The sequence below is a fragment of the Apteryx rowi genome, unplaced genomic scaffold, assembly GCF_003343035.1.
Source record: "Apteryx rowi isolate R43461 unplaced genomic scaffold, aptRow1 scaffold_668, whole genome shotgun sequence".
NCBI lineage: Eukaryota > Metazoa > Chordata > Aves > Apterygiformes > Apterygidae > Apteryx > Apteryx rowi.
Genome location: NW_020450947.1, coordinates 432,672 through 454,197, shown reverse-complemented (window position 1 = coordinate 454,197; position 21,526 = coordinate 432,672). Strand labels below are relative to the sequence as shown.

Here is a 21,526-nt window from a genome sequence, read left to right as displayed (position 1 = left end):
ACTCACAACTGCCTTTTTTTTTTTTTTTTAATAGAAACTTAAACTACTTTGAATAAATGAGAAGAATCCTTCTAGCCACATTAAGGCTCATTACACTACAGATCACATGGCCCGTTTGGCAGCATCCCAGTCTGTCACACAGGAGTGAGAACAGCATCAACACGGAGCTTGACCTGTAACTTGAGTAATTGTTATCGCTTTGCGTGTGTAATTGTGCATGTTTGTGGACTGAGTTGATGATAAGCTCTTGCTCTGGAGACCCAAAGAGGGCACTACCTGGACAGGAAGGGCTGATGTGATGTTCATCAGCTTTTCAGAAAAGTAAATGGTCTATTGTAGAAATTTTGTTCTTTGTTGCTTCTTCTAAAAGTCAGGAAGAAGCGTGCCTTTTTGTGATCTTACTCCTGCTGACCATCTGCCCTGAGTTTTTCTCAACTCAGTGCTGCGGGCCTTATGGGATGAGGGACAAAGTTTCATTGTGACTAAGCAAAAGATGGCAGGAAGAAATGGTCCTTTTTTGATCAAAGTCAGCAGGAGGTTCCTTATGGCTCTCATGAGTGCCACTTCATGAGCGGGGCTCAGTGCCCTTCTCCTGGCTCGGGAAAGAGGCTGAGCAACAGAGAGCACTTGCAAAAATGGCCTTAATTATTTAGCTCCCGAAAGGGGACAAACTTTAAAGAAACCTCCCCAAGTTGAAGAGGGGTGGTTAGGAACAAATGAACTTTTGGGAGGGTGCACAAGGTGTGGAGTGTCAGTGCTCCCTGGGTCTGGACTGTGCTGTAGCAAGCTGTGATTCCTCATCTCAGACAGAGACAGCAATATTCCAGAGAGATCAGAGGAAGGGAATGCAATTACAGAAGCAGAGCATAAAAAGCTTCTCCTGCAAAGACAGAATAAGTTACTTGAGAATAAAATCAGCGGTGTACAGAGGACTGTTCAGGGAAGGAAAATCAGGAACATCTGTTGTGGTACAGAAGGATGGTCACAACACACATGGTATCCCTCTTACAGGGTTTCTCTGGGGCCACTAGAGATGATGTTTAGATGGTTTGGATGTTTGTGTGGGCAGTAAGCATTCATATCATAATCCTGGACATCTTTAAGCAGAAAGGAGGAGATGGAACCTTTAATGCAGGGCTCTGACCTGTTGCTTTACTGTTGATCAGGGTGGAAGAAGAGCAACCTGCACCTGTGTTTCAGGAGACTTTCTTTCATCTTTCTCTGATCCTCTGATATTGGTGCCCGTGAGAAAGGGCCTCAGACAACACAGGTCCTAGGTCTGATCTAAGATGTAAGCTCACATGCATGCCGTGAAATTGGCTTCTAGTTTGTATGTGGTATGAGGTTCAGTGGAAGTTAAGTTTATGATGTAGTACTAATCTAATAAAAGAGGTCCTATTTATAATTGGAATATGAGTTTTAATGAAACCAACGCCGCTGTGTAGTGGGCAATGGTGTGAATGCCAGTTTGTTTTTAACTATATAGTCTGGTGTGTTTAATTCCTTGCTGAAACAGCATGTCCTCCTGTGCACCCCCCCCATCCCCCCACACCTACTCACATTCTGTTCAGTGGAGAATAAATCTGCAAGGAGTCTGGCTTATTAATACAGTCAACCAAGCTGTACAGGACTGTGCTGTTGCAGCCAGGCTCCTGTGTTATTTCTGACTCTTCTCCCAGAACATTTGTCTCTTTTTGTAGCAGGGTATTGGTCTGGTTTCTGCCTCAGCTCCCTCTGTGCTCTTTCCCAGGTCCGTATGGCCAAATTCAGTTTCTAGCTCTAGAGCTGCGCTAAAGCTATTTCTTGTGTGGTGGTCGCTGTACTCTAACACCATGATCTTTTCCAGGCTGTAACATACCTGTGTTGAACATCCCTCCTGCAGTAAGTAGAGTTCCGTTTAGGGGCTGAACTTGGAAAACAGCTGAAGCTAGATGAGGAGAGGAGGACAAAGAGCAAAGGGATTAACTCAGCAAGAGGGGGTAGAACACACACACACTTCAGGAGAAGCATATTGTCCTGGGCTGAAAAAATCAATAGCAGAGGGTAAGCAGGCATCAGCCAGCTTTATATATATAGTGCTCTGGGAACTGCTGAAAAACTCCAGAATATGTACAAAAGAGTGATGGTAGTCATCCAGATAGGGATATATATTAATAGGCTAGAGAAAGATGTTGCTTGAAAATGGCTAGGATGCAAATTCACTTCGTGGGGAGAAAATGTGCTAATAAATGCTCATGTTGTAAAGATGCTATATAAATGTTAATGCTAATAAAATGGCACACACTGTTTTTATTAAAATATTGCTGGGTTTTGGTAGACTGGTCATTTTGAGACCTTATCTGAAGTAGAGGAAACAACATTGCATAACTAATATTTCCCTTTGCAGCTAAGCTGTACTACAGGACCTGCCTTTCTCTTATGAGAGTGGAAGATTGCAGGTGTAGTCCTGACTCTTGCATGTGTTAACACTTGAAGCGCTTTGTTGAAAGTGCAGTTTCTACAGAGATTCACTAAAGTAGACGCAGTAGCCTGTGAAGAAAAAAGTCTGAGCTACCACAGTCATTTTAATTCCTCTTTAACATTTTTGAATTTCCACAGCTTAGTTGTGATCTTTTCTTTTTTTTTTTTTTTTTTCCAATTCTGTCAGCTTTATCTAGCTGAGAGGAATAAAGATCTTTCTGTAACTCCAGGATCAGTCATGTGTCTATCCCATTTTTGTACTTGCTGCTTTTATACCAGGCCAGAGGACATTTTGTGCCAAAAGATGTGCTCCTGTCAAATGTCTTCTGTAATGTGAGTTCCTGAAAGAAGTCCAGTGTTGCAATAAAAAAGTCTTGGACTAAAAAGTATGCTGATAAAATAGATCTTCTTTTGCAAACACTAAAGTTTGAATGAAGAATTGAAAGCAGAAAAGATTAAAATAAATCATGGTTTTAACATGTAGAGACAGCATGCCATGATACTGCTGTTTCAGTTCTGCTTTGCCTAGTTCCAGCAATAGACACTTGTGAGGAAAAATGAAACAATAAAATGCAGAAAGAATTTACTGTGGGTCCTGTTGGTTAAGTATCTATCTGCCATGGTGATGTTTTGGCTGGCTCAGTCATAATCTTTTTGTAGATCATAAAAACTTATCTCACTTCACAAGCACTTGACACTACAGGCTTTTGAATTCTTTATAGGGGATCCTCATAACTGGGTTTCATTACGCATGGGATTTTTGGTGCTGTGGAAGAGGTACTTGAGAGTGGAGAAGGTGTTTTGACTGATATTTTATTTGTATGTGTGACAGGCAATTAGGATCATTCATGCTGTCCTGGAGAAGTATGGTACCTATGAGAGTTTTGAAGTTGCCACTGGAGGAAGACTGCTGAGCAAATGCCAAATCTGGTCTGTTATCCGAAAGTACATGCAGAAGGAAGGCTGTGTGGGAGAGGTAATAATCATCCTTTGTTTTATTTACAAAATCTTTATTTGTAAAATAAATTTAGAAAATATTTATTTTAACCATTGTTTTAACTCAGCAATGTTAATCCTGATAGTGAAGAGTTGGATTAAGAAGTATTTTGCGTGCAAAGAAGAAAAATACTCACTGAGGAAGAGAGACTTGAGAAACTCAGCTTTCAGGGCAGGAGTAAAAGCTACCTTGAGACCTGAGTTTGTAGTGCAGGGTGATATAAACAAATCTGATGGCATTTTTATTAGCAAAGACATTGCATGGAGAAGAAGTATTTTAACTATCCTTCTCTGTATTGTTCTGTTGCTACTGAAAGTACTATACTGGTTCTAGATGACTTCTTCAGGCCATTTATGGTTCCCAGTTTGTCCTAGCTCTCAGAGGCCACCACTGCGTAAGAATCTTGATGTGGCTTGAAGAAATGTGATACAACTACAGGATTCTTTGGGCCTGGCAATTGCCTGATACAAGCTCAGGGTCAAGGTGTTTTCTTTCCTACTCTGAACTGGGTCTTCTGTTCATCTCTGGCATGGCTCCTGGCTGGTTGCATTCCTTGCCACAGAGTTAGGAAGTCAGTGCTATTTCTCCACCAACCTCCCCTGATTTTTCAGTCCAGCCATATCTCCCTTTATGTTTGAGAGAGACAGGAGCTGCTGCTTGTCCACGTGGCCATGCGTATGGGGTGGGGAGTACTTTGCTATGTACATGAGGCATCAATTACTGTCGGAAGGAATAAGCTATTTTTGTTAGCAGTGGTATGGCAGAAATCTCTGACATCTGGGTTCATTCACATGTTCAAACGCAAAGATGGAGGAGAAATTTCCTGCTGTTCTTTGGGACATACTGGGTTATGGTACTTTGAAACCCCAAGCTCAGGTTTTAATACTGGAAAATACTCAGTTGTGATGTTACTCTAGCTATGAGGCAGTAGTAACTCAGCTGTGTGGGAAGGAGGGTGGGAAGTTCAGCATCTCTTATTCTTTCTAGCTCGTACGGTTTATCTGTGCCCCAAGAAGCCCAAATCAGGGTGCTGATGCACCTTAGCCCAACAGAGACAATAAGTACTGTGGCTTGCCTCTGTGCTGGGAGGAATTTCCAGTGGTTGCCTTGCTGTATGTGCTGAGCTCCTTTCTGATGGTGCCTGTTAGGTGGCAAGTCTAGGTCTAATGAGGCAGAAGGAATTTTCTGCAGCTTGCTTTCTGTGCTTAGCCAAATGTAACAGTGTAATCACAAGGAACTAAGCCAGAAATCTTGAGGGTTTAAATACTCGGCAAAAAGACATTGTTCTGCTTTTCTTGTCATTTCCCTTCTGGTTCCTGCTCTGTCAGTAGCACTGGCCCTTTCTCTCCCATCTCTAAGTTACAATGAAAAGATGAAAAACAAAATGTACCCTTGTACATTCACCTGACTCTGATCTCTGCTTGCTCCTTTTTACCACTGATGTCATTGTCATAGTTGTTTGCTTGGAAACCTGTTGTGCTTTAACACAGTGGAGATCACTGTGGTTATAAAGCAGGGTGAGGAGCTTGAAGGTTTGCCAGTGTGTTTATATTACCTGTGTTTCCAGGACATTTCCTGGCAGCTGGATGTGTACAAGGATGAGGGATGTGCCACAGCTTCACTGAGGAGGCTTTTTTTTCTTCCTGCTTGCAGGATGTGTGCAAAACACTTCCTCTGTCCCAGATCGAAATGATTAGAAAAATTTCTGGACCTCCTTTTGCTTTTTCTTGCAGGGTAACCTTTTGCTGTTGGCTGTAGCACCCTAGGACATAGATGGTAGTGTTAGGTGGTGAAGGGGGCTCCCTCATTGTTGCCTCTTGGTCAGACTGTTTCCCTACCTCTGATTTTCACCCCCTCCCCTAACAGGGTAATTCACAAGCACTTCCCTGAAGTTAAGATACTTGGCACTACCCAGAACTTTTCATGCCCACAAGAGTGAGAGTGAGCAGTTCCCAGAAGTAATACATGGGCAGAGGAGGAACTGCAGGGTTCAGGTGAAATTGCAGTTCTAGCTTTCCATGGTTTACTGTGATTCTTCTGCAGATGTATGACTAGAATGTGAATTTAGTACCTTGGTCCTCCTCAGCGTTTTCAGCTGAAAGGATTTCTGTAAGTCTTTTCCAATTATTTAGCTGCCTTTTAGTACCCAGAACCAGTCCCAGTATCCAGTCTGGCAGTTAGTCAATCCTATTTTGTACGTGCTAGATTGATACTGGATAGTTGTCCTTTTTTAAAAAACAAATGAAGAGGTTATGTATTTAAAATCTACAGAAGTTTCATTGCCTTACAGGGATTACTTAGCAGCCAGCTATGTACTTTTACAAAAGAAAAAAAATTACATTTTCTTCAAGTCTGTGAACATATGTTAACTTACTAGTTGTTCTATCCCTTACTTTTATTAAATGATTAAATTCAGCTCTTCTGCTCTTTTCCAAACAAGTTGGTCTGTATTTCCCAGAGTCACATTTTCTTCTGTGTTAGTGTACAACTAGCTCTTTTCCAGCCCTGTGGAATTTTCCCTTTGTTCAAGGGAACTATGTGTTTAATTATTATGTTTACACATATGAGTGCAAGATATGGCTCTGGTTTTTTTCATAACATTTGATAAATGTTTTTAAAACCATTTGAGCATTGGTTTGTAGATTACCACCCATTACAAGTTTTGTTGGAAGTTCTCTGGGGAAAGGAAGAGGAAAATGTCCATAATATAGGAATATCATCAAACTCTGATCCCAGTACAGGATAGAAACTTGCTATATATTCTGCCATTTCTGCATTATTTATAATATAATGCCTTGTCTAGGAACAGGGCAGTTTTCATAGAGACATCTATCTACCTTCCCTCCCATTTGCCTGTATCTGTAACTCCTAACTTCTCTCCGCTGTATCCAGCTTCCTTGTCTGTTCTGTAATGCTGTTTGCTTTTCTGTTGCTGCTCCCATGTTTCATATTGATCATGATGTGTTTCTTAAAAAAAGAAACTCTAGCACGTGTGGCCACCACAGGTTGCCCCTTTGTTTAGGATTGCGTTAGCTATGAGACCAACTGAAAACACCATACGGTTTTTGTGCCTTGTCACTTTTGCTGGCTGTAAGTGTCACTCTGGCAGGATGTGAAAGCACTGTAACTCACAAGGGATCAGTACAGATTTTCCTGGCACAGGTCTTACAGCCCTGCAGTGGCTTTCCCATCAAACTTGGAAGGAACACAGGGACCATGCTGTCCTGCATGCCACTGGGACTGCCCTGTGTTGTGAGTTTGTAGAAAGGCCTGGGAAGGCTGCTGTAGCTTAGAACAGTTCCCAGGGCTGTTTGAGTTTGTGTTGCAGAGATGACTTAGGTCCTGGGAGTAATCCAGAACCTGCACAGTATTGCTTATTCGGCATAAGCTTAGTGAGCTGGGGATACAGCACAGGCTGTCGGCTGTAGCCTGCAGCTGAAGAAAACATGGTCAAAAGCTTGTCACTAGTGCAGCTTAAGTATTTGTGAGGAAATTTAGGGTGCACAGACATTGCTGCTGCTTTTTCTGCCTGGCCTGGCTCCCTTTCTGTCTGTCACAGTGGGATTCTGTACCTTGAAACTGTGTTGAGTAACAATCAGCGTGACAGCAAGAAGTGCTATCTAAGTTGAAATTTGTGCTTCTTATCTTTGAAGATAATTGCCAAACAACTAAAACCTTTGGGGATGCTAAAATAGAGCCATCTGACCCAAGTAAAGTTCCAGCACAAGTGTTTGTGTAGCATCTAGTTTAGTTTTTGCAAAACTATCAGGCAGTAGCTACAAAAAAGACGGTACCTTGGGTATTGGTAGAATAGGAGCCAAACCTCGCTCCAATGCCTGAACTGCCTGCAGAGCCAGTGGCATTGTTTGCCAGGTCAGTGCAAAGGCAGATTATTCCCCTTTATCCCCCTACGTTCATCCCTGGCACTTGAGGTGTGGAGGGATGGTGCTGATCTGTGAAGGCAGGATACCAGTTTCCAGCACCCCAGGGAGCATGCTCATGGGTAAGTATTTGCACTATAATTGACTTTGAGTATTCAAAAGTTTCTTTGGTGTGGTTCAAGCTGTAGATACTGAACCTGTTCTGGTTCTGTTCTGGCTCAGGACTGAGATGATGTTGCCAGAGCTCAGATGCCTGCTTATGTGGATCTCCCAGCTGCTCCCAGTTTGCAGCAAAGAAATCCCTGCCTATATTGGTAAGTATTGTATAGTAATCCATGGAGTTATGACATGTCATTAGACTACACAGTGCTAGCTAGAACTCTACAGATCCTGTTGGCAGTGTTGGCCCTGCCCCTGTGCACAAGAGCTTCCAAGTGCCAGGAAGTGTGCAAGGTACTAAGCAGATGGGCCTACTGCTGTCAGTGTTGCTGAAGTTGGGAAAAGGCAGGAGCTTTTGCCCCAGTGCTGTGGCTAGCCGTGAGCACTCTCCACTTCTTCACTCAGTTTCTGGGGACAAGCTCTTTGCCTGTCATTACATTCGCAAACTGAGCAGACAGCTTTGTGGATCAAAATGATGGGCTGGATGGTCTGATGTCATGCCTTGAATTCAGGCCTTAGCTGTGAATCCCCTTAGGAATGAGAGAAATCACAGATCTGGAGAGCTGGAGTTGCTGCTCCAGAAGTAAGACTTAACTTTGGCTGAAGCTATAGCACCCTATTCTAACAGTACCTCTTCAGTGCCTCTGTGCATCTGTGTCAGGACTCTCCTGTTTTGCCCTATGATTCTTAAATAAGGCAACTGATACTGCCCATCAAGTATACGGGCTGTATGATGCAATTACTGTGCGGAGTTAACTTGATTACTCAGACAGCAGTAGGCAGTCTTATAAAATGTATTTTCTTCTCCATCTGATTCTGCAATACATTATTCTACTTCAAATTTGGGCTGTGGGGAGGACTTCTGTTTCTGTATCTAAGATGTTAGAGGCAGAGCCAAGTGCACTCTAAAGTGGTGGCGGTTGGAATTGGGCTGACATTGAATGAATCTGGTGAAAGCCTCAGGTTTCAGTGCTCTGCCCAATCCAGCAAAATGCTATGGGCAGTGTAATATGAATATGCAGACCACAGTCTTCTGTGAAGCTTTTCAGATTCCCTTCTGATTCCTGGACAGACTTTCACACAATTCTTCTTGAAGAGATTTTTTTTTTTTTTTTTATTACCATTTGGCTCAGACCTCACTTGCACCCAGCTAGTTTGGCTCACACAGAGCAGCTCTTGGACCCTCTATCTAATGGGACAAAACAATACTGTCAAATCATTGTCAAACACACACGCGCGCGCACACACACACACACACACTTAAAGGATCACAAGCCGATGCCTCTAAAAAGTTATTAGGCTTTCCTAAAAAGGAAAGGAAAAATAGTTACACTGTGGATTTTGCCTGTTGTCTTCTAATTGTGGAATGCCCCAGCCGCCTTGTGTGCTTCCATGAGACAGTGTTGCCAACTCTCCCATGTGGACTGGGTAATGCAGCTCTACCTGCGGTTGCAGAGGTTCTCATTCTCTCTGACTGGCAATTAAGCCTGTTTCCCAGTCCTCGACTGGGTCTGTTTCTTTCCCTTGTCCTTTTTGTACCTTTGCCCAACTCTCTTTTCTTTCTTCCTCCTGCTTATCTGGAGACCTTCATCCCTTTTCCCTTGATGTTGTGTGGCATATAGAGGAGAATGGGAACATGGAGAGCATGTGGCATTTAGAGGAGAACAGAAACATGGGACTCTTTCTGCTTTATCCTTTTTATCTTTTCACCATCTATAAGAATAACTTTTCCTTTTTATTCTGCCTTAACTGAGGCTTTACTTGGGGGGGAGGGAGGTGCAGGGTGGGGGAGGAAGTGATGCTTTGCAGCCCCAATAAAAATCATAAGAACATAGTAGTGCTACTGGTCAGTCCTGTCTCTGTCTGTCCCAGTGTCTGTCTATCCGTAGCAATAGTTGATTCTCCGGGAAAAAAGGAACAGGGAAAGTGGGTAGCAATTTCTCCCTGACCTACTCTCCCAGCCTTCAGCCGCTGCAGTCCAGATTCTTCCTGAATCCCTAGTGGTGTTTGTGTGCAGACACCCTTGATAATTTTTTCTTCTGTTAATGTGTCTAACTAATTTTGAACACTTGTAAACCTTTTGCAGCAAATTCCATAGTTTACTTGTTTGTTGTGGACCTCCTTCCTAATCACTTCATTTGATTTCGTCTAGGTCTTGTACCAGAAGAAATAGTTTCCATTTCATATGACTGAGTTCAGTGTTGCCATCTCTGTGTTGTCCTTACCTTTTCTTCACCATGAGAGAGAAAAATAAGTGTTCCCTGTGACTTGAATTCTTCCTCTAAAGACTCTGATATGTTCTTGCTTGAGGTTTTCCTTGATTCCTGGAAAAAAAAGAGCAGTTACCACTTAAACTGCCCCCTTCCCTCTGTGTTCAGCCTTGAGCAGTGTTCCAGCATGTCCTTGCAAACAGCATTCTTCTGTGTTCTTGGAACTTTCTCCAAGCAGTGTTCCAAGGAATGCTTCATCCTTCATTTTAGCTCTTGCTGGCTTGCCTAAAAGGTGCTGTTACTGTTTGACAGCAAGACCTGTTTTCAGTTGAACATCACATTCTTAGCTGCCTCTTATTTTCCAGCTGTTTGTTTTGCTTCCCTTTGTTCACCCTATAAATGGCAGTCTGATATGAAGAGGGAAGGAAAACAGTTGGCTTGGAACTGTTCAGTCTGCTTCCTGTTTATCAGGCATGATACCGAAGACTGACAGACGATGCTTGCCCCGGTCTCTGACACCATCGCCCACAGCCTTGCTAGCAGAACAGTTTGTGGGAGGCCTCTCTAACTTGCTTTAGGCAAACTAAGCCCTAGTAGTATACCTGCAGTGGTTTTACCTTGCCTGGCATACATGGGGGGGATTTTCCCCCACAGTCTAGTGAGTGCAGTACCCTGTAACAGGGAGCAGTTACCTCCTCAGCTGATGTAGCTGGGCCAGGAGAAGGTGTCAGCTTGAGAGCATGCATGGTTTCACAAACTCTAGTGTGCATAATCCTGTCATCCAGAACTAATTCTTCTTATTGTTAAAGCTGCATCTAAATGAATGCAGTTTTAGAAACCTGTGCTTTTTGGAGAGATCTAAGCTACAGTTGGACTGTGAGATATACTTTTTGCCATTGGATGAGATATGAGAGGAAGAAATCAAAGTCAGGAGGGGAAAAAAATGTGCATTTCCAGCAAACACTTCTATTGAGTAAGGAGCTACCTGCCTTGTGAATGAAAGAACAGATATGCTATGCTGAAGAACGTAAATCTCCCTTATACTACCTCCATGCCAAAAATGTGCTGACAGTGATTTTGGGGTAGCTTCCCTCCAACACCCAGCTAGCATTCCTGCTTCTGTGGCAGCCAGTCTTGCAAGCCAGCAGTACCATCTGGCAGCTTAGCCGGTATCTGGCAGTGCCTGAACAGAATGAAAGGATCAGCTAGCATGGGTGACAGCAGTGAAAGTGCAGTGTAGGTTATAAGACACAACATTCCCCATACTGCAGAGGAAAAGGAAATAGGCAGGTGGTGGACAGATTTTCAGTTTATAACAAAGCCTGGATAGTTTCCTTCAGTGCTCAGTTAAGGAGCTAATGCAGAAAGGAGAGCTGTGCGGCATCAAAACGTCAGGGACTATCTACATGGAGAATTTATCTGTGTAACTTTATCACAACAGTTAAACTGCTGGGGTTATGTAATAGCTCTGGCACTTGGGCAGGTGCTCATAGAATAGTGTCATTCTCAGGGTTAGCTTTTGAAGGTACATGAGGGAAACTTGAGCTGTTCAGGGGATACCACAGGAGCACCAGCCCCCCAGAAGTCACGAGTTGGGATGATCCCAACGCAGCATTTTCCGTTGGGACAGAGCTTGGAGGAGACCTGGAAATGTCTGAATTCATGTCACTTGTGAATCATGCCTTGAAGAATTCAGCATAATGTGGTCAAGGATGTGCAATCGGAAAGTGAAGAAAGCAGAGTAATAGCAGAGTGCGCTATATATATATAAATATATATATATATATTTAGGCTGGGGGAAAGTATGTCTAAGAATGAGAGTTTTTATTCTAGGAAAGAAGTTTTCCTGTATCTGTCCAGCATCTAGTATCCTAAATTCCAACCTTCCTTGTTTTTTCATATAGGGCAATTAAGAGTGACAAGAGAGCAAGACGTCCACTCCCTGCCAGCTGAGCATCATGTGGTAACTGGTGTCCTGACAGTGGAGATCCACAAGCTGTCAGAGTGCCTCATGTCCAGTGCTCCCTATAAAAGCTGCAGGTCAAACATCAAAGACCTAGGGACCAGGGACTGTCGGGAGTGCAGGCACCAGTTCTGCGCTGAAGAACACAGACACTGGCACCAAACAGCAGTGTCTTCAAGGGAGCAAGAAAAGTGCTGTAACAGTGAAATGTACTCCTTATCTGTGTGGGGTTTTGTTTGGTTGTTTTTCTTAACTCTATCCTCTGCCTCCCCTTCCCTTCCCAGGGTTTCAACCTCAACTAGTTATATTTGGGATTGCAATGTAAAATGACAAGATTGTACTCCTGTTGCATAGAACTGACATAAGAGATTAGAAAAGGTTAAAATAAAATGAAAGATTGCAAAGGTAAGCCTTTGAAAGTAAAAAAAAAAAAAAAAAAATAGCTGTGTTCAGTTCATATGTGCCTCCTTAATTTCCAATTATGATGAATCTGTGACTCTTCCTGCCTGTTGTATCTCCAGATAGGGCTGTAAGCAGAAGCTAGCTGCCAAAAGGCTTAGTGAAATGTACTCTTTCTTCTTCCCCACAAGAGCCTGTGCTAGCGTGGGAGCTCATGTGGCCAGGTGGTGATCTTACTGGAAATTCACCTAGAGAATAAAGCCAGTTTTAGTTTGGATCAGTTCCCTGCTCTGTTTTGTTGTGCTGCTGCGTAAATGTTCACACAGATGGGGTGGAGGAGCAGGAGCAAAAGGCTTTGCCCCCCTCACTGCTTATGCTGGCTTTTGCTGATCCAGGATCAGCACAAGGATACACAAATGTGGAAGCTGCAGCCTCTCACTTGGGGAGGTGTTTTACAGCTATTTAAGTGTCAGTAGTGAGGGATGGAGAAGGTGTATTGTGGGGGGAAGCTGTCTTCAGTCTTCAACCATGTGTCCTAACTTCTGCAGGACCCAGCTCACCAGGGTCCCAAGTCAGGTCTTGTGCCTAAGCATAGTCCTGAGATGTGATCTGTGTGTGCTGGTTGGATGTGGGAGAGGGCAGGGAAAGTGCAACATTTATTTATTTTCAGTTGCTTAATGGAGCAGAAATAAAGCTCAAGGATGCACACAAGTTGGAAGTAAATTGTCAAGTCTTTTCTCTATTTGAGTTAGAGGGATTGTCTTTCACTCTGGTAAAGTTAAACAATTGCAGCATAGTCTCTTCATGCTGTTGATTTGCCCAGTAGTAGGATCTGTTCTGTTATGTTGCACTTCTGGCTTTAGTGAACAGTTATATACAATAATAAATCTGGGTTAAAACAAACCAATACTGTCTCCACTTCTTTTTTTAAAACAAATAAGAATTGTAGTGTAGTAGTATGAATGTGCACAGCAATTTGTGTTATGCTAGCAGTTTGACAACAAAGCATGAGAAGTTAGGCAGAATGCCCATTACCCACAGAGCATGTCCTCTCTGAGGCCATTAGAGGCACTGCTGTTGCAGTCCTGTCTCATTCAGGATGTGCCTAATAGGATCCCATGGAGCTGTCCCTCATTCAGTGTACACGAAAACTTGGAATTGATTTCAACCTTTTCTGCAGGAATGACAATTCCCATAGGTGTGAAGCATGGTTCTGTTTTGCTACAGAATACAGCGTAGATGCTGTGGTGTGTATTTACAAGTTTTTGGTAGCACCCTGGTGTTTGGCTCTTAATGGATTCACCACCACCACCCTGGGGATACTGAAAAGCAATTCTTGCTCAGGAGTGCAATGTTGTCAGATTTCTACTTTTCAGCCGTGAAAGTGTAAGCCACAAAATTAATGTCTGTGGAGTTCATATCCATGAGTGGAAGGATTTTAAGATGAAAATGTTAAACGCCCAAATGTCCCAAGCATTGCTGCTGCTGCTGCCAACACTTGCATATGACAACCAAGGCAGTGTCTACCTCTGGGGATGCAGTATGGGACACAGGCACTTTGCTGTTGGTCTGGCTTGTCAGATCTGTTTGACTTCCATTTCCTCATGCATTGCTGTGTCTTTCAAGTCACTGCAGATTTGAAGTTGGATTGTCAGTAAATTACTGTTTGTTGACAGCACATGTCTCTGGTTTATTTTTTTTTGAGCAGCCTGCTCACTGCGCTTTGGAAGAATGTTGTTGTTGTAATGAAAACTTGTCCTGTATGCTCAGTTGAACAGGGTTTGGTCTGAGATGCCCTGGCCGAGGAGGTGTGGAATTCACGCCAGTATCTCTCTGGGTGAGGGTTGCAGGAGCTCATGTTAATTTAAGTAGCTATTTTGGCTGCATGGTGCACAATGACCAGATTTCCTCAAATAGCTGTTTCTTTTTGTATAAAGAGGTTAACTAGTCCTGAGAACAAATTGCATATCCCTGCTGTGAATCACAGCCAGCAAATGCACAGGTAGAAAGGCTGGCTACAATGCACATGACTGGCACATCTCAGCTCTTGCTGCTAGTATGTGTTGGCATGGATCAGTCCTTATTGCTCTTGTCTTGAAGCCTTAAAAGGGCAAGTATGAAGGAGAAATTGGAGACATGAAGATGGAGCCAGAGGCTTGGTTCCTTCATGGGATATTTGCTATGAGGACTTTACACTTTGGGCCCATAACAAAGAAAACAGTTAAAGCAATATGAGGAAACAAGAAATTCCCTGACACAGAGCTATGCAGGACAAAGTAGGATTGTGTGCAGACCTTCAGAAAAGGAGTGGATAAAAGGAGAAGTTGGAGAAGTTCATGCTCTTTTTACTTTGTTTGACATAGCATCACATTGGAAAAACTTCACTGGAGAAGTGGGAATGTTGCAATAGCGAATGCTAATGCTGTTTGTGCAAATGTCATCTGCTGTCTTCTGTGTGCAGTGTGATGCTATCTTGGCCTGACCACCTTGTTTTTTGTGTAGGTTCCCTCCCAGCTTCTTCTGTGGGTTTATTCCCTGATCTTTCTGTATGACTCCTGTTCTTTAAATCCCCTACCTTTGAGCTCTTCCCTTCTCTGTACCAACCTGCCTGCTGGGTCAGACTGCTTTTCACCGGCAGAAGGAACACAGGAATTAAAGGAGAGAGGATCCCCATGTTCAGGCTCCACAGTGCTGTGGATTAGTTACAAGCAAAGTCCTGATTTGTCTCAGCCACGTGCTCAGTTCCTCCACAAAGAGGCATGTGTGCAGTGCCTTTGCACGCAAGAGCAGAGTGCCCACAGCGTGGCTCATGAAGGCAGTATTTCTGGGGAATTTAGGGGCAGTTTCACAATATGTTTTCTTCAGTGCAAAAGCAGTGCAAGTCTCAGTGCTTGTTCCACTCCCAAGCTGTGTTTTGCCATGTGTTTAGAGGGACTGGCCCAGCTTTTTGCAAGGCTGTGCTGTAGCTCACATCACCAAACCAACTTAAGAATGGTCCTCCAGAAGCATGCTCTTTTGTTTTTTAGCTGGGTCATTTTAGTGACCAAATTTGCAGTGCGGCCCCACGAAGGACTAGGCTCTTGGGGGGTGCAGGAGTGGGACTGAGCAGTTTAGGGCTGGGAAGGTAGAAACCTTTCAGACCCACTCACTCCTGAAGGTAGGGTTTTACAACTATCCCAGGCTAGCAGGAGTGGGAACAGAGAGATTTGGGGGCTTGTAACTTGCCTCATCTTGGACAGATTTTCACAAAAAGCAAAATGCCCTGAGTAGCCAGGGTAGGAATAGTCTCTGTGGCTGCCATTGGGAGATGAAGGTAAGACACAAACAGTCGGAGTTAGCCCTGAGGGCTGTGCCGGTGGTGTCTTAGCACTGGGATGGACCATCCAAACTGATTGATTTTGCTGCCAGTGGATAGGCAAGCACTTCCAAAGCTGTTATAAAAGAAAGCCTGTTTTGTCAGCTGAGCATCATGTGGTAACTGGTGTCCTGACAGCGCAGATCCACAAGCTGTTGAAGTGCCTCATGTCCAGTGCTCCCTATAAAAGCTGCAGGTCAAACATCAAAGACCTAGGGACCAGGGACTGTCGGGAGTGCAGGCACCAGTTCTGCGCTGAAGAACACAGACACTGGCACCAAACAGCAGTGTCTTCAAGGGAGCAAGAAAAGTGCTCAAGGAAAAATGGCATTTTAGCTGCGACTGCTTGCTGCAGATAACCCACTGCAGCTGCTTGAGCGGCTTTGCAGGCTAGGTCCCCTGTGTTCATGGAGTGCTTCCCAGACTTCCCACTGTGTGTGGCCACAAAATCCTGCAGAGCCACGTGGAAAGAAAGGTGTCTGCATGCCCACCTGGATGTGTGAGTATTGCTGTGGTCCCCAGTGAGGGGAAAGGAGGCAGTGGCGAAGTGGGCTGCCTCATTTGATGATGCAACCTGATGGAGGACAGTTGCATGTAGCCCTCAATCTTGCAGGCTGTCACTTCCCAGAAATGCAGCCTGGAAGATTATGAGGCCAATTCACACACAGTCCCCTTAGAGAGCTGCCCAAGGGTGACTTATGGCAGTGTTTGTTTGAGGGACCTGGAGCTTTGGGAAAGGGGAGGTCCCTCATTCACTGCGGCCTGGAGGCAGGCTGATCGCAGCTGAAAGGGATGGGAATGCACAAAGCAGTGAGGCAGGAGGATTACGTTCCTCTATATAACACAAAAGAGTGGTAAGATTTCTTGAAACACCTCCCCAGTTCTCAGCCTGTCCCTCTTACAGCCATTGGAGCTGTGGTGGTCAGGTCCAGCAGTGAGCTGGGAGGTTCCTATAGCCAGAGGGATCCTGGTGCTGGGCTGTCCAAGAGGAGTGCCAGGACCTGGTCTGATATCAGGGGTCATGGCTGGGTGGCCCTGCAACTGGGATTTGCTCTCTCCTTCCTGGTATCTATGCTTGCTGGGCACCACTAGAAGCATCTCCTTAGAAAGGTAGTAACTTGAATGTGTGTCCTGAGCAGCTGACTTCCCTGCAGTGCCTGCTCAGGACTCATGGCTACCTTTGGCTGTGCTTCTCTTCTCTGCCCCAACCACAGCTGATATCAGAGGTGCCAATAGCAGCTCCCGTGGCTTTCCCAGGGTACAGGAAAATTGCCAACATGTATTAGGGCGACTGTTTTCTCATCTAGTCCAGAGGGGGTCTCCTGGTGTCTGTGGTTTTGGGGTGCTTCCTTTTGGAATGGGAACACTGTTAGCACGGTTTCTTTAGGTATACCAACCTTTTGAGGAATAGCACAAACCATTTTCTAATGGCCCTTGAATGCATGTCGAGGAGGACTGCTCAGCCTGTTTGCCTGGCCAAAAAAAAGGAGGATGGCAGGGAGGGAATGCTCGGTCCTGCTGAAAGGCTTAGCACAGACTGAGGCTCTGGTTAGCTGCCTCCTGCACTAACCTGGTTTCACATTAATGAGTCATATGTTCCTCACACAGTGCTTTAGGAAGCTGTAATGTGATTTAGAGATAATGAGGCAGCTCCTTAGCTGTGTAGCACAGTGCTGTCCATGGTGGTAATGGGCTTTTCTGATTGTCCGCAGTGATCTCAGCCTCTGCTTAGAACAGCCCTGCCAAGCGTCTCCTCCCAGCCAAAGTCCTGATGCTACTTGCCTCCTTCTACCTCCTCCACAGGTGGTGGTGCAGCTCACCGATGACCTCCTGTCCCAGGCCGTGATGATGGTGGAGGACAGCCGGCCGACACTGGCGATCAACCTGTCCGGAGCCCGGCAGTACTGGCTGGAAGGCATGCTACGCCACGAGATAGGTCAGCAGGACTGGGGACAGGGTGGCGATGGGGGCCAGCTGCAGTAATGGATGTGCTGCCCAGCACCCTGGGGGGGGGGGGCAGAGAAGGGGCCATGGAGGCACAGGAAGAATGCTGTGAGCATCCTCTGATGGCCATCCGGGTAATGGCCTAAGGCCTCACATGCAGCCCTGCTGCTGGGGAGGGCCCAGAGCAGAGTCCGGCCAGGCTCAGGGCTGCGGGGGCCACAGCCAGGCAGAATGAGGAGCTACACAGCAGTGGGGTGTGTGCGAAGATCTCCCCAGCAGTGGGGAGCACAGGGCAAGCAGAGATGTTACTTCCCTAAATCCTCTATCAGACCCCAGGTATTTTCTGCTTGAGGGCTTCCTAAGCTTGATGTGGTTTCTGTGTATTTAGTGATCCCATGGATCTCCCTCCCATGCATTTGTCCACTCTCCTTTTGAGCCTCTGCAAACTGTTCATACCCATAATGTCTTGTGGCAAGGAGTCCCAGAGGTGTCCTCCCAGGCCATGACACCACAGGCAAGTTCCGAAGGGGGCTGAGGCCAGCTGGGTCCTGGGATCCCTCTGTGAAGGCAAGGCAGAAAGTGTTGGGTGTGCACCTGGCACGATGTGCATGCATGTGCCTGTGCCAGCACACTGCCCCGCTGTGCAGCCCCAGCAGCAAAGGGCTGCCCCATCCCCGTGATGAGCCTGGTGGGTGCCAGGTCCGCCCCAGTGGAGATGCCTCCTTCCCCCAGCAGCCCTGGTGCAGGAGAAAGCAGAAATGCCACAGCAGCAAAGCAGGGATCGGGGAACCAAGGGGTGCCAACTCAGGGCCCCAAGAGAGGTGGGCCATATGGCTGTCTGACGGCTCTCACACTTATCCTGCCCAGGTACCCACTACATCCGGGGAGTGAACAACACCCGCCAGCCCTGGCACAGCTCTGAGGGCCGCAAGCAGTACAGCCTGAAGCCCGCCAACCCCACCGAGGAAGGGCTGGCAAGCCTGCACAGCGTCCTCTTCCGCAAGCAGCCCTTCCTGTGGCGAGCGGCCCTGCTCTACTACACCATCCATCAGGCCAGTCGCCTCTCCTTCTCCGCCCTCTTCCGGGACCTGGAGCAGTATGTCCAGGACGCTGGGGTCCGGTGGGAGTACTGCGTGCGGGCGAAGCGAGGCCAGACAGACACATCTCAGCCAGGTAAAGCTTGATGGGAGGGAAAGCGTTGATTTGGGAGTGGATTTCAAATGGAGGCACACCACCAATGTAGCCCACAAAGCAGCGGCACTGCTCTGCCCCTGGACATCCTGCACAGTACCTCATCCACAGCTCTGCTTTTGTATGGATTTACATCTCATAAGTGATATCTTTATGACAGCAATCTCTTAAAATTTTATGTACAGTCCAGTAGTATCACCACTCTCTGGCTCCTTCATTTCACGCGTGGCCAGACATGGCAGCCCAAGGAGCCCACACAAGGTGTTTCCAGTTGTCTCATGCATTTAAGTAGAGTGTCTTACAGAAACTCACAGGGAGATAGCAGCCAAAGGAGAAATGAGATAAGCATTTTGGGGGAGTGTTTATATTTTTTCAGTGGTTTAATATTAAAAAAAAACGTCAGTCAGAAGGAATGGTAAAAGTGCTAAAGTGGTCCTTGTGACAGGACACTGCCTGTCACCCAAGGCCTTTTGCGGACTTGAGACTCACTGCACATAGTTGCCCGTAGTTTTCCCCAGCACTGATCTGCAGGGCTGAGTTTGCTTGTCCTTTGTGCCTTTTCCTTCCTGCCAGTCCTATCACACTCAGGAGCATAACTCTGGTCCTGGGGAAATCTCTATACCCCGGAGAGGAGAGATGGGTTCATCCCCTCCTTCAGATATCACCTGGTCCAACCTGAGCTCCGATTCCTTTCTCTGTTGGACTTTTTCATCGTATTTGCCCATGGTGCCCATGCTACCTACTTCTTCAGCTTGCTTAGTTCCCTGGTGATCCCACATACTCCTCTTCAGCTCAGTTCCCCAAAGGAGTCTTATCCTTTCTTTTCCCTGCCTGATTTCCCTGTTTTCCATGCTAAATGCCCTGGCAAGCACTGGTCATGGTACCCAACAACGCGTGGGCCCTAGCACACTTGTTTCACTCTGGTTCAGCATCCTCAGTCGAGTTACTGGTGATTTACGAAGGTTTATATGAAAGAAGGGTATGCACATTGTTTGCAAACAGTGGGGCACTTGGCGCCCAGTCACACTCCCTTTTACCTCCCTCTCTCTCTCAGGTTGTTTCAGTAAGGATCAGGTGTACCTGGATGGGATTCTCCGGATCCTGCGACATCGTCAGACCATTGACTTTCCATTGCTGGCAGCGCTTGGAAAGGTAAAATGGGCTGGGATGGCTGCTAGAGCCAGGGTCTGGCACCAGACTGGGAGAAGGGATGTTTCCTGGCCCAGGAGGCCACGGTAGGCTGTGAGCCATTCTGGGTGGCTGGACTTGTGGTTGGTGGGAGGCCAGACATGGCTTTGCCCACATGCAGACTCATGTGCAGCATCAGCAGGAACACACAGTGGATTTTGGGAGGTCTCACTGCCCATTAGCCACATAACTTAGCTCCCAAAACATAACCTGGAGAAGAGCCCACCATCCCACAGCTGAAATAAGCTCAGAGAGTGAGACGTCCCTCTAGGTCACTGGCAACTTTCCTCAGCATCTCTAGGAGTTTATTATATCTTTCTCGGGGACTTTTGCAGCTGGTCCAGCAGGAAAGAGCCATTGCCAGGATAGGCCAGACCTGGCTGTCCTCTCCACCAGAACCAAGGGTCAGCTGCCCTCACCTTGAGTCTCCTCTGGGCCTCCAGCACTCAGGGAATGGCTGAGAAAGCAGGGAACCTTTTTTTTTTTTTTAAACTCTTATTAAAGCATTGTTAGCAGTGGTGTTGTTGGAAGCATCTGTCAGTTTGGAGTTGAGTTCCCAGAGGACTGCATTCAGGTCGGAGCTGTAGTGGTGTTGCTTGCTGGGCCCTTGCTCATGTGTTGTGATGCACTTCCTCCACCTTCCCAGGACAGTTATTTCTGCAGTCTCTTCACAGAGCCTTTTCAGCTTTGCCTTTCCTCTAAGGTGATGGTACCCATTCTGGGAAACAGGAGCAACTCCTGGGTGGCATGGTTTCTAGATGACCCACACCACAGGCTTGCCGTAGTTGTGCAAACTCATTTGATTGCAGCTCTGCCTTAGGCTAAAGAAGCAGTCCAGGCTCTCTGGCCTGTGTTTTAGTGTCCGAGGGGGACTGACACATCTCTCTGCTTCCCACTAGGTGTCCTATGAAGATGTGAATCGCCTGAAGAAATTTGGGGTCTTGGAGAAGACCCGCATCCCCCATTTCATGCGGGACCTGGAGCGGTACATGAAGCAGCTCGACCACATCGTCACCACCAACAGGCTGAACGAGAAGGAGCTGGAGCAGTTGCTGCCTGACTGAGCGGGTCCTGGCTCACAGCCCTGGTACCCCACTGGGCTTGATTCCCGAGGCTGGCGCCTCTCGGCCACCGCGCGTGTGCCTGAGCACAGCTCTCCCAGTGCCTGGCTGCCCTGGGCTCTATTTATTTGATATTTATTGGGGCTGTTGAGCCAGTCCTCACCTGGAGGAAACGGCACAGCTTAGGCCTCCCTCCCCTCCACCTGGGAGGGCTGGGGAGGGGGCCAACATGCATGTACCGCTGTGTAGGGTAGCTTGGTTGAGAAGGCCGGTGTGGTTGTGTTGATGCTCCCCCCCGCCTCCCCAGCTCTGTGTGTGTGTGTGTCAGGGGCAGCTGTACTGCTCCACGAGTTTTTTTCAGGAGCAGGCGTACAAGATGGTTTAGAGGGATGAGAGCAGAGCAGGGGCCCAGAGTAGGTGCAGGGGGCTGTGCAGGGCCAGTCACACTGAGGAGAGCATGGGGGGGGCCTCAGGGTGCCATGGGGTGTTTCCAGCAGAGGCTCTGACTGTATTCAGAGCCAGCAAACACAGGCTGGTGGCCCTGGGCTGTGCCTGGGAGCCCTGGCAGGGAACAAGGGCTAGCCTGTAGCCATGGCTCAGCTCCACTCAGGTGCTTCCCACTCACTCACCACTCCCCTCATGCCCTCCCCCAGCAGTGAGAAGGACTTTAATCCACCAAAAAAAGATCTCTGATCTCCACCCCCCCCACCAGATATTT

At 46.6% G+C, this 21,526-nt stretch overlaps 1 protein-coding gene across 1 annotated transcript in view; it reads left to right on the top strand.

Annotated features, from left to right (window-relative positions):
* KIAA0895L (KIAA0895 like) overlaps nucleotides 1-20,834 on the top strand; it is a 24,655-nt gene extending 3,821 nt beyond the window's left edge. Inside the window, exons 2-6 of the mRNA XM_026085424.1 lie at nucleotides 3,293-3,436; nucleotides 17,228-17,360; nucleotides 18,236-18,541; nucleotides 19,614-19,711; nucleotides 20,647-20,834. Of these exons, the coding sequence (XP_025941209.1) occupies nucleotides 3,293-3,436; nucleotides 17,228-17,360; nucleotides 18,236-18,541; nucleotides 19,614-19,711; nucleotides 20,647-20,811 (846 nt within the window). The 3' untranslated portion in view covers nucleotides 20,812-20,834. The remainder of the gene's footprint in view (nucleotides 1-3,292; nucleotides 3,437-17,227; nucleotides 17,361-18,235; nucleotides 18,542-19,613; nucleotides 19,712-20,646) is intronic.
* The last annotated feature ends 692 nt before the right edge of the window (nucleotides 20,835-21,526 follow it).